This window comes from Ranitomeya imitator, chromosome 1, assembly GCF_032444005.1.
Source record: "Ranitomeya imitator isolate aRanImi1 chromosome 1, aRanImi1.pri, whole genome shotgun sequence".
Taxonomy (NCBI): Eukaryota; Metazoa; Chordata; class Amphibia; order Anura; family Dendrobatidae; genus Ranitomeya; species Ranitomeya imitator.
This window is the reverse complement of record NC_091282.1, coordinates 864,032,293-864,048,265: the sequence shown is the minus strand read 5'-3', so window position 1 is coordinate 864,048,265 and position 15,973 is coordinate 864,032,293. Positions and strand designations below refer to the sequence as shown.

The following is a 15,973-nucleotide window of genomic DNA, read 5'->3' as shown; positions in this document are numbered from 1 at the left end:
TTTAGTGTGTTCCCATAATTAAGGTTTAATTCAAAGCTGCCCTTTAAATTGTGCAGCAGTAAGCCATGATTTCTTTAACATGTGTTGGAAATCATACCATACTGTGTACCATGTACAGTATATTGCCTTATCATATACAACAATGTACCCCAATCTATAGTTTTGGGGTCTGTGCTACTTACTGCAGTATTCAATGTGGATGCATTGCAGCTTTTTACATGCCTGGTCTACATTATGTTGCTTATGTAAAAGCCCAGCTGTTCTTACTAATCAATATTGATTCCGAATCAGATTTCTGAAACAAAACCCTTTTTTACTATCCTGCAATAGATCAGATGAACTTTTTTGTTTCAATCTGCATCAAAGAAACAATGTTGTTTTAGCATGAAAAGACATGTGAGCTTTCCATAAAGGACATCAACCTTGACTTAGACAATTCTTCAAAGATAAAAAGTATCATTCCAATTAATATTTAATGTTGAGATATTAACAAAGCAAGATGATTTAAGAGGATGCATCAATATTTCTATTAAAATATTGATTATTTTAATAGATAAAATGAAGCACGTTCTGAAACACGTGGCGGACACTCCCTTAAATCCAGAAGACAATGAATACCAGAACTGAATGGCTGCTATTTGCTGAAAACCCCTATGCCTATCTCTTTTACTCTATAGCCTTTATTCCTATAGAATCTCTCTAGATGCCTCCATGACTTTTATGTCTGATAATTTTTATAAAATAAGTACAATAGCTGTAATGTAGGTAGCAGGAAGCCCAGAATTCAGCAGTGCTTTTCTGCATTCCACTCAGCTTATTAATAATGCACACAGACATTAGGCAGACAGGGAAAATGAAAGTATACTAAGACATTAAATTTCATCTGCCCACTCCGATGCGGCACACTAGAGTCAAAAATGTTCTCTCAATACAAACACATCTATGGAATATATGTTCGGTCATAACATGTATACTTCAACTTAATCGCTATATACCTTGTTTGACTTCAATTTCTATTTTCCTATCTTTCTCCCTCCCCCCACCCACGACAATAAAGTAAAATCAATTATACATTACCGGGCTATGACCTTGAGGGATATATGTACAAGGAACCTGCTAACAATGTAGAGATTCATTCAAAAAGACGGGGCTGCTGTGCTTGTATTTATGCGTGGTATTACTTTGGGTATGTTTTATGGTAGGCTTTATTTTCCATCTGTGACATATTAGGTAGTCTAAATGAATTTACATGATATGTATATCCTAACATGTAGTAGAGCTCGATGTCTCATTGATCTACTTCCTTTGTGGCCTATCAGGACTCAAGTTAGGATGGATAATGCTCTCAATTCAGATGGTATTGATGATAATATCATTTCAGAATACCACTGCAATATGATAAAAATCAAATATCTTGCATCATACACAGTAACAGTTGCATGTTTTATACTTTTTCTGTCCATATGAAGAAGGAAATCTGACAGGTCCAACAGGTTCATTTCACACATGATAAAGTACTTGCATAAATGACAATCCAAAGCAAACATGCCACATTATTCCAAGAGAAGGGCACATTATTAGTAAGGATGACATGCTATAACTAAAATTAAACTTACACCCAGGCAAAAGTTTGATATACATCACCAATAAAAAGCATACGCTTCCATGAATGATCAGAACAAGCCAACCAGGCTCCATGGGCCTTCATCCCATGTGCTCAGCGCATTAAAGAGCATCATTTTACTGCAATATTAATCAACAGCTACACTAAAAGACTGCAACAAAATGAATGATCCCTGGGAGATTTTAAAGGCCAAGACAGCAGACGGTCTCTAAAAGGAAGCCATGAAAGTGTAGAATATAACCTGCTCTTTGAGTAGCTCTTTTCAGGCTACACCACACCTTTGTTGAGTCTTACATACACTTTTGTGTTGACGCATAGTTAGTTTTGAGGTTTGTTGTGACGATAGATGAACTGATAAAGTTTTATCGGCAAACACAACCCTTATGCCAAGTAGATCTAAGAACAGTACTCTGAATCTGAAAACTGTATAGACACAGATCGTTTGTAAGTCCAGCACAATACAATATTCATTCTATTTGGAAAGTGCCTATTTGCAATAGCTATTCATAGATATGGATATTGGTATCATACTTACCTTTTCTCGATGTGATCGCTGTACTTGATTCCGTAGTTCCTAAATTATTGACAGTAGAAAGCTGATAGAGTTTTTCCACTGAAGTCACTAAGTTGCTGTCAGTGGATAGTGGATTAAAAGTAGACTCTGTAGTTAAAAGTGAGGTCCCAGTTTCCAGAGTAACCTTAGTTTCAGCAGTAGGAATAACAAAAGGCAGAGTGTATATAGAGGATGGCACCAATGTACTCGGTGCAGCGTCAGCAAAAATAATAGGATCTTGGTTTATTCTATCAGGATCCAAATGAGTCGGAGAGTCATATTCAAATATTTTGTCTACAAATACCCACTTAAGGCCAGCAATGCAAAGGCAGAGACTTATCAGGCATGCCAGTATGGGAAGGATACAGATCTTTTCTGAGTTTAGACAGATTCTCAGTCTGTCTGCCTCCAGGCACACACAGCAGGTAATAGCGAGGCCTGCTATCCCCTGGGTAGTTCCATCCTCAGCTTGAGTCTCTGGCACGCTTTCTTCATCTTGAAGTTCAGTAGAGGGGGGGTCTGAGCTCTGCTCAGAGCACTGATTCTGAAAACCCTCTGCAGTATCCCCAGGCATCTTAAAGGCATAAATCTCAATCAGCTTGTCTTAGTAAAGCAGAAGCTTGTACATGGTCCATTACCGGAACAACGAGTGCATACAGGAAAAAAGAACTATGCCGCATGTTACATTGCAAATCAATACGCAGTCTAAGGAGAAGATCATTGAAAGCAAATACATGTCTTAATCAAAGGGAGGTGAACATTGAAATGTGGCATGCTTGTCTTCACTGCCAGGGCAGCAAAATGTATCTGCATGCTTAGAACTTCCTTTATAGGCAGTTGTCAATGAGTTAGTTAGGTTAGCCAGTATCCAGGGGTGAAGAGCTGCGGTCTCACCTGAAGCATGTGGTGAAGGTATCTGCTTGGTAGAATATAGATGTCATGAAGTAGCAAGAGCAAGAAAGGCAGTAAGAGTGGCAGGAACAGCAGCGGTAGATGAGACAGCAGTGACAGCAGCAATAGCATCCTGTTGTGTTGGAGCTACCGGGGAAAGAGGCTGAATCATTACAGAGCAGCAGGTGCCTGCTCTGTGAGCCTCACTGCCAGCACTACTATTACAGGCTGTGATTTGATAGGAAGGCTAGGGCGAGCTGTGAGGTTACTCCCTTCTCTTCTCTTCGCCTGGCTTCGTCCTCTTCAGCATTCTGGTTTCTTTCGCCTTTAGATCAGGAGGCTTTATCCTTATCCACTGTACTAGTCACGTACCTTATCACTTAGATTCTCCTTTCCCTTCTGACTGTGCTCCCCCAGCCACTGCAGGGCTGGTCTGAATGAAATCAGTGCATCAAGAATCACAGTACTAACAGTGACTTCCTACTTTATCCAATTAGAAGGAATGAAGGCCATCAAATCAAAGAGGAGACAGCAGCCAGCATTTATGATCTCTCTCTTCAGATTTTTCACCCTTCTCCTATGGTTAGGATAGGGAAAGGCGCAGCAATTGATTAGAGCAATCTTTCCAGGCTACAATAGGGAGGAGATGGAAATGGGTAGCTACAGAGGCAGGACCCAGCGCCTAGCAGGTCTGATATTCGAGTCCTCCCCAGAGAGACCCTTTTTTTTCTAACTACTGTTTCTTCCATCCTGCTGTTCTTGTAAGTTTATCCATCAATGAAACAACGTTGTGTGGGATTGAAACACTACAAGCCTTAATCCAAGATTATCTTTCGACAGGACATAAGGATGGATGCACACACGTTATTGTTCCAGGACATTGCTTTTTTATTTAAACTAGATCCATATGCTCTCTACAAGCTAGCTTTATAGATGTAGACTCATCTATAGCTGAAATATTGATAAGGGAGGAGAGATTGCATCCAAATATCTATTGCTCTATGGGAAAGCAATAGTGACCACATGCTTAATTAAAAATCAACATTATCATTTTAAGGTTAAACATTTCTATACTGCAGACAATGTAGGTAAGATGGCAGACACAAATTAGCTGACCGTAAGCATGCGACATCCTTTCCACAAAATTCTGCAGACTAATGAAAGGTGTGGCAGCGAATTTGTAAAATCAGGCTGCAGCTCTATAATCCGGAGGCTTCTCTGGTTACCTATTTTACATATGTCTTGAAATACTTTAGCAGTTTAAGTATAATGTGGCCGTATAAATGTTTGTGTGTATGGAGAATACATTTGGAGCAATGCACAGTTAACTATAGCATTTTGCAAGCAGTTAACAGTACAGCTAATTGTTAGTATTGAAGCCAGACAGGGGGTTAGTAGGTTATTATACAGAAGTTCATGACAGACTTGGCCTAACATGGTGATCATTAACCAAATTAATTGTCTTTAGTGCCTTCATATTAATACTAGACAATGACCATCATATAGATGGAACTATAACTTTCATTTTTGACAACACCCTCATTTCTTAGCATGAAGAGACTTAGGCAATGTGACGACAATTAATACAGGCAATTCAATCTTTCCCAAATCACACAAGACAGGGTGATTTAAAGGGTTAATTTTACTACAGTTCAATCTCTTGAACGAAAACAGTCTATTCCTCTGCCATGTATATAAAACTGTACTTTTCAAGGGGACTATACATAATAAATATCTGTCAGTACAACACTTGTTCATATACAGCGAGCAACTTTTTTTTAAATGGTTCAACAGCTTATGTCCCATGGAAACAAGGGACCAGACATGTTGAGATACAGCATGCCTGACTCTTCCCTCCCCTAACAGCTTCCTTTGGGGTAAAGTCAAATGGTCACATATGCTACAATGCATTAGATCATTGACTGATCCCATCAAAGCCAAAGAGTTTGACTGAGTATCATTTAATGAGTATGAGCACCTCAAGTTTGATCCAAGTGCTTTAAAATAATTGGGGGTAGGCTTGTTTTAAAGGGAACCTGTCACCTCAAATTGGCGAGATATGTAAATGCCTTTTTTTCCGGTCTGATGGGCGGCTTTTCATCTTCATTTCTCCACCCTATCGGTCCCTGTTGTCCGCAATATGTTTGAAAATTAGAGTACTTGTCCTCCATAGTTTGCGCATGCGCAATGCAATCTTTGTTCGCGCACGTGCAGTATGCTTTGCCCAACTGCGGGCAAAGCCGAAAGGCGAAATACTTCCGGGACATAGTGCACGGGTGCATGTGCAGTAATGCTTTTCGGCTTTGCCCGCAGTTGGGCAAAGCGTACTGTGCGTGCGAGAGAGGATTGCATTGTGCACGCGCGAACTATGGAGGACACGTACTCTAATTCTCTAACATATTGCGGTCAACAGGGATGGATGGGGTGGAGAAGTGAAGACGAAACGCCGCCCTTCGGACCGGAAAACAGGCATTTACATATCCCACCAATTTGAGGAGACACCTTTAATGGTAACTTCCAATTTAAAAATACATTTCCCATTATTTGTGTTTTGCATTGATCTGATTGCAACCACTATTGGTTTTCCTTACAGTTCTATTGGATGGACACTACAAAGTGCAGCACTATGCTATTTTTGGTACTGGCGGACACAAACAGAAAAGGGCTTCTGTGCAAGAACAATGTATGGGCACTTTGCAGTCCAGTAGCTCATTATAATGCATAATTCCAGTTGCTTTAGAGGTGGAAATGGGTCCCCTTATCTCTTGGGCCCCTGTGTGGCTGCACAGATATGGACCAGTGACGTGTCCACCCAATCTTTGAGGTATGTGCACATGTTTAGTATTTGCAGCAGATGTTTCTGCTGCAAACCAAAGTGTTAGATGGGAAAATCGCCATGTATTGGCATGTGTTTTCATGTGTTTTTCCTTGCATTTTATCCTATTAATCTGAATAGGTGAAAAAAGCTTTAAACATTTGAAAAAATCATTTGTTCAAATGTGCTAGCAAAAAAACAAGCAGCGCGTGCGCAAGATTTCAGAAATCTCATTTACTTTGTTGGTACTGTAAAATGTCCAGCTTTTTCCATGGAAAGACCATGGCAAAAATTCTACATGTGAACAAGCCCATACTGTAGCTTTACATAGACAATAAATAGAATGGCATTATGCTTGTGCAGTGTTCCATTCAAACAGGTGGCACAGGACCACCATTCATATTATTGCTGAGGGGCCAAAACGATGAGCCTCCGAGTGATCAAAAACGTATCACCTGTTCCGTGAATGGGCTGTATATAGTTGCGGAACAATAACTTTATGATTCCTGCAGTCTTATGCAAAATAATACAAAAGTGAATAATTTATGGACTAGTCAGGTCAGTAGCCAACTTTAACTGTTTTGATTACATTATATTATTCATTTTGTATGTGCACCAACATAAGCTATGTTAAACTATACTAAACTATTTTAAGGTAACTAACTAAAAAGTAATACTGCTGTAGTATGTAGAGCTAGACAATAGTCACCTTGATTGAAAAGGAGAATAGCTGTTAAGCCACAACATAGTTATATCTCTTGTGTCAAATACTAATACTAAGTCAATGTATTAACAATTAACAATGCATATTTGGTGTAATAATAATTAATGGAAGCTCAATAGCCCATCAAACATTACATATAAAATGTACCTGCCTTTTCCCATGGTCACAGTTGGGATCTGCATAAACAGAAGTCTTATTGATACATTAGAATTGACTATTACATTATTCCCATACATTATCTCTGCTCCATCCATGAGGATGAGAGATGGGAACATAGCAGTAGGCAGAAGGGAGCACGTTTTGTGCTTTGAGTGGCAATAGGAGTAAAGGGTACCACTCAAGTTAATAAGCACCCACATAGCCAATTCAATGCAAATTCATGACTAAAAGCATAAAACAAGGACATTGATATTTATATATAATATGTAATATTACTCCAGGTTTACATTCCTTAGGCTATTTTAACAGTGTTGACAAGTAACATAGACACTTGTAATGGAATGCCATCCATTGACACAGATTCATTTTCCAATTAATACACCCACTTGCGCTTCACATCCTTTTCACACTGAACTGAAATAGACGCTGGTGTCATTACACCCTGTAGGTAGAAAATGTTTGCTCTGAACAAGTGGAATGTCAAGAACAAAATGGCAATATTAGCAGATGTAAATGTGTCATCGATGACTTGCGCATACACAATGGTTTAGAGATGAGTGAAGAAATGTGCGCAAGCATAAAAGAATGCAAAATGATGTACTAAATCATTAGAGCGAACATGACAAGGCCCCCCAAGAATCATACACCGACATCATAAATTGGCCTATTACTATATTGCAACAAAGCCCATGATGTTCCTCAAAAACATTTGAGGATCACAAAAAACAGCTTCAAAAGTGCCGCTTTTCTTATGCTTATTAACGAGGATCACTTCTAAACATCATCACTTTCTCCAGACAAGTCTGTCTTCATTTCTTGTAATCACAGCCCTCTCCACATGATTGACAGCTTTCCCTATGTATACTTCATTAGAGCATGGCAAGCAAGCAATGTTTCCTCCGAGCATCCATTCCTTAGCATGCACAGTATGCCAGGTAAACTCTCACTAGCTTCATCTGAACAATGCACATGCCCAGTAAGCTGTAGTGATGTAGGGGAATGATGTACATAGCAGGGAAGGATATACTTCACCATATATTGTTTTTTTTTTAAATTAGGAAACCTTTGTGTGGGACATCAGGATTTTTATTGTAGACAATAATAGGCAAATTCAACCTCTTGGTGGCAGATTAGGAACCTTTGGTATAGACATGTATTATTCGTATACACAGAGGAGCAGTTCTGGTCTGTGGGGTACAAAAATGATTAAATTTTGGAACACACCTATTCTTGCTATGGTTGCCTTGTTCTTATTTGAATGTGCAGATTGTGGATTCAGATTGAAGTCAGCTAAAGAACAAAGGAGTTAAAATCACAAATGAAAGAAATAATATTTTTTAAGCCTTAGATTCTACAAAGTACCCTCTCTTTATTCTGATGACAGTTTTACACCCCCTTGACAATCTCTAAAGCAACTTCATCAGGTAATCACGTGGAAAGGTTTTCCAACAGTCTTGATGGAGTTCCTAGAAGTGCCGAGAACATGTTGGCTGATGCAGCACTCCATCCCCCTCCTTCTTGATCACATAAATAAATTGGCCTAAGAAGTCTCTTCTTTGCGGTCCTCAGTAGTGAGTTTTTTTTAAAGCAATTTGACCATATAATAATAATAATCTTTATTTTTATATGGCGCTAACATATTCCGCAGCGCTTTACAGTTTGCACACATTATCATCACTGTCCCCGATGGGGCTTCCAATCTAAATATCCTATCAGTATGTCTTTGGAATGTGGGAGGAAACCCACGCAAACACGGAGAGAACATACAAACTCTTTGCAGATGTTGCTAACCACTGCGCCACCGTGCTGCCCGTATATGACTGTTTCTCTCATTTTCCTCTAAACAGTTGATATTGATATTGAGCTGTGTCTGCTACTTGATTTCTATGTATCATTTATGAGGGCTGTTATCTGAAGTGCAATCAATTTACAGGTTCTACGGCCGGAAACTCTGATGAACTTATCCTCTACAGAAGAGGTTTGGTCTTCCTTTCCTGGGGTTGTCTTCATAAGGAACAATTTCATTTTAGCAATTAATGTTTTTCATGAAAGGACTTGAGGATACTGTCAAGCTTCTAGCAATTTTCCAGACTGACTGACCATCAAGTCTGAAAGTAATGATAGAGTTTCTGACCTCTTGGTTAGGCATTCATGTTCATTGGAAGCCATTCCAGGTGAACACCTGATGAGGTTTTTAAAGAGAAAGGGATGCAAAACTATTATCAGAGTAAAAATGGTGAGGGTGGTACTTTGAGGAATCTAAGGTTCAATCAACACATTTTCTGGTTAGTTTCACACGTTTCATTATTCCTTGTTTCCATAAGTGTCCCTTCCTGGTTGAGCTGCTTTCAATTTGAATTTACAAATTCATGGCGAATAAGCCTCCTTACCTTGACAAGCCAGAGATGGTATGTCACTCTCCATAAGGAGAAACGATACCCCTTAGACACCAGTCCAGAGCCTCTCACCTAGCCAAATCAGTTCTCATGCTTCGCACTGACGAGGGCCAACAGCCCGAAACACCATGTCTGTAAATTGAGATATTGATTTGGCTTTTATCCTAAGTCATATTGCACGACTCGTTAAAGGGTTGATTGTGACTTGTAGGATCGCTACTTCCAACAGGTGGCGCTATAGAGTTTAAGTCCTCTTTTTCTCAGAAGAGGCAATTTGCATATTATATTTGCCAGAGGAGCATTGCATGGCGAATAAGCCTCCTTACCTTGACAAGCCAGAGATGGTATGTCACTCTCCATAAGGAGAAATGATACCCCTTATACCCCAGTCCAGAGCCTCTCACCTAGCCAAATCAGTTCTCATGCTTCGCACTGACGAGGGCCAACAGCCCGAAACACCGTGTCTGCGACTTGAGATATTGATTTGGCTTTTATCCTAAGTCATATTGCACAACTCGTTAAAGGGTTGATTGTGACTTGTAGGATCGCTACTTCTAACAGGTGGCGCTATAGAGTTTAAGTCCTCTTTTTCTCAGAAGAGGCAATTTGCATAATTTACAATGTGTACATTCCAATAATTACAAGGAAAACCATTGCATGAACATATGTCCAAACTTTCACCTGTACTATATGTATAGACATTTTTTTTAAAATTTGTGCAGAACTCTTGGGAACCTAATAGGTAATTTCCTGTAGCGAACAGCTACAATATCACCATACATCCATCACAACTAATTGTGTGTCCTTAAATAAGCAAATTAGCATAATAAAACTAAGATTTCAGGTTTTTATTGGATATTATGCAACATCTGTACACCAGAGTTAAGAGTTAAGTAATGGTCTATCACAGCAAATAATATCACAAGCTACTATAAATCAGAAAACACTAATGTATTAATATTCAAGCTGCAGTTATAAAATATGTTGACTTCAGCACCATAACTAAGATACATTTCATCCAATTTTACACTTAAGGCAATGAAGGAAAGAAGTGAATAGGCAGATAATACAGAATCTAGAAAACAGCAAATTAATCTGAGTTGTCCAGAAAAGAGTGCTATTTGTAATGGCAAGTGATGTTTAAATGGACTTAATTTAAAGTGATTCTCCCACTCTGAAATCCATATGCATATTTTCTAATAGAGCATATGATACAGGGGTATTCCCTACATGAGATCCTCTTATTATTGGTCAACAAAGGAAATGAAATAAACACTTTCTGCTGTGAAGGTTCAACCCAACCATATACCGTATTTCTTGGTCACCCATCTATTTAAATTGTTTCCATGTAATACCATGTTTTTCCTGCAGTGGCCAGCACCAGTAATAAGCATTGATTTCCATTGCAAGACCAGCAGAAATCAGCTGATTTTCAGAAGGTACTCATGTAGAGAACAGGTTTTCCAGATGGGATTCTATATCAATAATTTCAAACTACCAACAAGAGGGCTACACTACTACTATTATTGACCATTAACACACTTTTTAAGGCATTTACCCTAGATTTACTGTATCTTAATATTTTCAATTTTTATTCTAGTTCCGAGAATTTCAATAATTTGAACAGAACGTTTGTTTTTATTCAAGTTAATTTCTAGTGTGGACCCCGTTAACAATTTATATTTATCTTTTTAGGTAGACAAGGTAGATCCATGTGCCAGGAGCCTATATGCAGGTAAAGGAAGACTTTTCAGCTTGATACAAGGCACTCTATTTGGAGCCATATGTTGTGCCTTGTGGCACTGTATGAACATATACTTGCTTAGGTAAAATATGTGCATAGTGCCTTATAGTCAGAAAGACACAGAATGCTAGGGAATGGTATATTCAAAAAGTCCTTAAAATAATCTCAGTAGGAGAAATACTAATAACTAGGGATGTGCGGACGCGTGGAGGCTTGGGTTCTGGTACCCAATCCGAACTTTATTCCAAAGTTTGGTTCAGGTACCAGAATTGTACCCAAACTTGAACCAGAACCAAAACTCCATCGGAAAAAAATAAGAGGACCTGAACTTTTGCTTGGAAAATTCTCTCTCTTTCTGCAACAATCTTCCCCTGAAATTTTGAAAATTGCAATGTACTTCCGGGAGAAGTCTGTGTTCGGCATTTAGCACCGGACACTAACTTTTAAGTTCGGGTTCACTCATCTCTACTAACAACTTTACAAAGTTGGAGGCAATTTCACAATCTCACCTATTCATATATGTAATAGTAATTCATATATATCAAGTAATTAGTGATGAGCGAATGTGCTGGTGACACGAGATTTCCCAGCATGCTCGGGTATTCTCTGAGTATTTTGGGTGTGCTCATAGATTGTTTCCCAGCAGCTGCATGATTTGTGGCTGCCAGACAGCCTGAATACATGTGGGGATTCCCTAACAAGCAGGCAATCCCTGCATGTCTTCAGGTTATCAAACAGCCGCAAATCATGCAGCTGCAGGGACACAAACATAATCTACAAGCACGCCTAAAATACTCCGAGAACACTGGAGCATGCTCCGAAATCTTGGGTAATGAGCATACTCGCTTATCACTACAAGTAATGTTTATAACTCAAGCTGACTGTGAAATGATAGAATATGCTTGTCAAAAGTAAGCATAAAATTGAAGAATAGCTATACGTTAAGCCATCACTTTATTTGCTGCATGTACTATACAATACTGCAAAGCAAAATGAAGAAGCTTGGAATAAAACAGTAAAAAATGTAACACACAAAATAAAGTGGTCAAGTGTAATACTAATGTCTACCAATTCTAAAATTAACTAGTACTAATATCTGATAATCGATTCACTGGGCAGAAAACTTTATAAGTATAATCTGCTACTTTACAATTATGCTATCTAATAATCCAGTGTCATATAAGATTTAACAAATGCCAGAAATTATTATTTCATGCTGCTTCTGCCACAATACATAGAGATCATTCCTATAGCCTCCAATAAAAAAAAAGTCTAATCCGTTTGCAAGCTCATGTAGTTACAGGAAGTGGGATGCATAATTTAAATAGCTGCAGAGGCTATCTTACTTACCACTGCAGTGGCGAGATCCAGCTATTGGCAGCAGGAATCTTGCCAGTGCATTAGGAGATGGAATAGAATAGAAATATGCCAAAAAAAAGCATGGTAATAACAATTATTAATACAAAACGAGCAGCACTCACCTACGGCATCTGCCAGCTCAATGCAGCGAACGAATTCTGCAAGTCACTGTTAATGTCTTATCTTAGAAAATGCTCCTGACTCATTTTATTTATAGAAATGTTGCACAGCTCAGCTTTTCAGACAGGACTGTAGAAGGCTATATATGATTAAAGGGGTTGCCCACAACTAGGACAACCCCTGTTCTGAACTAAATGTTTGGCCCCGATAAAATAAAAAACTATACTCACCTCCCATGCTGGTGCCGTTCCAGCAGTGTCAGCACTCATGGTCCTGGGGCTCTCGTGCGGTGTTATGACACATGAGCCTGGTGCCCAATCAGCACTGGCATCACTGTCTCCGCCTTCGTATGGATTGAACAAGAAGAGGAAGTCTGGGCTGCAGCTGATCCCTGATTTCCTCTTCATGTTCAATCCGTACGAAGGCGAAGACAGTGACGCCAGCATTGATTGAGCGCCAGGCTCATGTGTCACAACACCGCATGAGAGCCCCGGGGAGAGCCAGTGCCGACACCGCTGTAATGGCGCCAACACGGGAGGTAAGTATAGGTTTTTTATTTTATTGATGCCAAACATTTAGTTCAAGAAGAGGTTGTCCTAGAAGTGGACAACCCCTTAAATCCCATATAGCCTTCTCCAGTCAAGTCGAAAAGCTGAGCTGTGCAACATTTCTATAAAATGAATCAGGAGTATTTTAAGATAAGACATTATCATTAACAGTGACTTGCAGAATTCTGGACTACTCCTTTATTCCTAGGATAAATCTACAGCCCTAATTTCTCTTTTTCCCATAAACACTGGTACATAAATGGTCAAAATTAAGACTTTTACAAACCCAGTGGCTGCTTTGGTTGTAAAGTGGTTAATCAGTCAATAAAATGATTCATAGCACAGAACCTAAAAAGTGTAATAGGGGAGAGCCCCATCTCAGGGTGACAACAAAGTCGGTGATTACTGATGATATTTTGATGGGATACACATTAGAGAAAAGTCTTTCCCACTTTCTGACTTTGGCGGAACTGGCTATGTATTGGGCCCCTTAATTCTTCCACAATAGATATCAGGGGACAGGCTATGTAGTAGACCTCTTGACTCTCTGGTCTCAGTTTCTAGAGAACAAGCTATTTATTGGGACTCTGGGCCTTCTCTTCACAGATTTCAGATGACTGGCTTTTTATTACACCTCTTGACTCTCCCATCACAGATTTCAAATGACTGACCATGTATTGGGCCTCTTGACTCAACTATCATAGATTTCATAGGACTAGCCATGTATTGGGTCTTTTGACTCTCCTGCCACAGATGTTAGGGGATATCAGGAACAGAATTTTTAAATTTTGAAATCTGATCCTGTTGTTAACCCTGGTGCAAAGCTACCACCAGAGGTATCCACATCCACTCTTCCCATTGAAAACCATGAATTCTCACCCAACGAGTATACATATATGCATAGAGGCTTTGGGAGGAATAGCTGACACCTAATAAGCATTTGGCTGGCACACTGCTGCCAGTGCCAGGGCCACACAGGCATAGGAGATGGCAGACACTGGTAAGTGCTCCATGGAGCAGCCAAAGATTAAATGTTACTACGAGAAAAGTTACTACGAGATCACATAATCTGGCAATTTGGGATATTATTGAGCTATTGGGGACATTATGGAAACATTATGGAGCAATTTGGGACATTATAGACCACGTGTGGCATTATGGGACAATTTGTGACATTATGGGGGACATTTTGGAGCAATGTGGGAAATTATGGAGCAATTTGGGAAATTATACGGTGTTTCTGGAGCTGCATGTATGTATTGACGGTGTTTCTGGTGCTGCATTCATGTACAGACGGTATTTATTTATTTGCATTCATGTACTGATGGTGATTCTGATGCTGCATTCATGTACTAATGGTGATTCTGGTGCTGCATTCATATACTGATGGTGTTCTGGTGCTGCAATTATGTGCTAACAGTGGTTCTGATCTTGTATACATGTAGCAATCCATAACATGTTTCATGACTATGTTAAAACTTAAAAAGTGTCAAAACTATAAGACTTTCTGCTCTAAAAAAAACTCAGTTTATATTAGCGTGTGTTCACACTGCTTTTTTTTAGCAGAAACTGAGCGGAAACTCTCCAAATCCTTCACAAATACTTAAAATGTGTTTCTGGTGATGTATTAATGCACTGCTGATGATTCTGGATACGTATTCATGTATCTACCCCTTTACAAAAATGTGTGGCCCTGGGGTTGGTTCAGTTTGGCCCTTGGGTTGGAACCAAAAATATTGTGCACCCCCGTGTTACAACATTATTAGGTTGACCACCCACTGGGAGATCACAGTTTTGGATCTCTCATAACAGGGACCATTTTTCTGCAGAATATTGTCTAGTAAGTTACTGTAATGCTAAGGTACGGTCACAACTGGAGGTATGCTATAAGTTCAGATCGTGTGAAATCTGTTGAGTTCTGCGCTCAGAGCAAACAAATGGTATGAGCTCAAAAACAATTTCACAAAAGAAAATCACAGTATTAGACTTTGTTGCTCTGTAATTTTCCCAAGTGAATGAAATGCTCATAAGATTTTATTCATTTCCTAGGCACAAATATTACAAACCTTAGGTACCAAACAGAGAAATAGCCATGTACAGACAAGAACATACTGAGCTAATTGTATTCCTGTGTTAGAAAGCTCCCACAGCCATGGCCTTCCTTACAGTCAGCCGCAGAATGAGAAATAGCATGTTTTACAGTAATACCAAGAGGCTACTTCCACTGCCAAGTATCAGTTTGCAGTTTTTTCCCCTGCTGTCTATGTATAATGGATATACTGGCAGGAAGAGAAGTAGCCACAAATCTGCAGGTGACTCCATCTGCCCCAAGTGATCATCAATTAAAGGCAACCTTATTAAGGACGGATATTCTATTGTTCAGCAGCTCCTTTCAAGAAACATTCAGCACCACTTTGATGAACAGCACCCAGCTGACCTACATATCCTTTTACTATCAGTTGCTAGAACTATTAGAGGGAGAACTAGACATTCGATCTCTTGGATAAAGTAATAACTGACCACATAAGTGGGAGGATACACTAAGGAGAATTTAAGGACATACGATAAGAAAAAGGAAGTAGCAATCAATATTTAGAATGCATATAAGTCTATTTAATCATTGAACGGGATCACACATCTTATTTCCACATTGTGAAATATTAGCCAATATCTTCATATGTTACAGAAACCATAAACACATGATACAAAAAATTGCTGTTTTTTTTTAACTCATAATAAAAATGAAACTACAATTGTCGGCCATGCTCAAACTGTTAAGTGGTTTTCCAGGAATATATCAGAATTAGCCACGAATGTGTTTTCAGTGACAGCATAACCTCCGGGACCTTAATGGACAGCAGAACAATGTGTATACATACAGCTGTGTCTGGTACTGCAGCTGAGCCGCATCCAAAAGACCCGGCCAATCATACCTATACACTTAACATCAATATATTCTCAGAAGAAGCCTATGAGGTGCACATTTCATCCATATTTTGTACATGTGCCAATACTTATCATATACTGTATAAACCACATT

At 39.2% G+C, this 15,973-nt stretch overlaps 1 protein-coding gene across 7 annotated transcripts in view; it reads right to left on the bottom strand.

Moving 5' to 3' along the window:
• The window catches only part of NRG1 (neuregulin 1), a 167,953-nt gene that overhangs the window by 72,781 nt on the left and 79,199 nt on the right, over positions 1-15,973 (bottom strand). For 2 of the 7 annotated variants that reach the window (XM_069742298.1, XM_069742310.1), the window contains exon 1: positions 2,160-2,846. The exons of 3 other annotated variants lie outside the window; for them this stretch is intronic. In XM_069742298.1, the coding sequence (XP_069598399.1) occupies positions 2,160-2,751 (592 nt within the window). In that variant the 5' untranslated portion in view covers positions 2,752-2,846. Of the gene's footprint in view, positions 1-2,159; positions 3,669-15,973 lie in introns of those variants that run through there. 2 more of the 7 variants (XM_069742307.1, XM_069742320.1) reach the window with 2 other exon arrangements.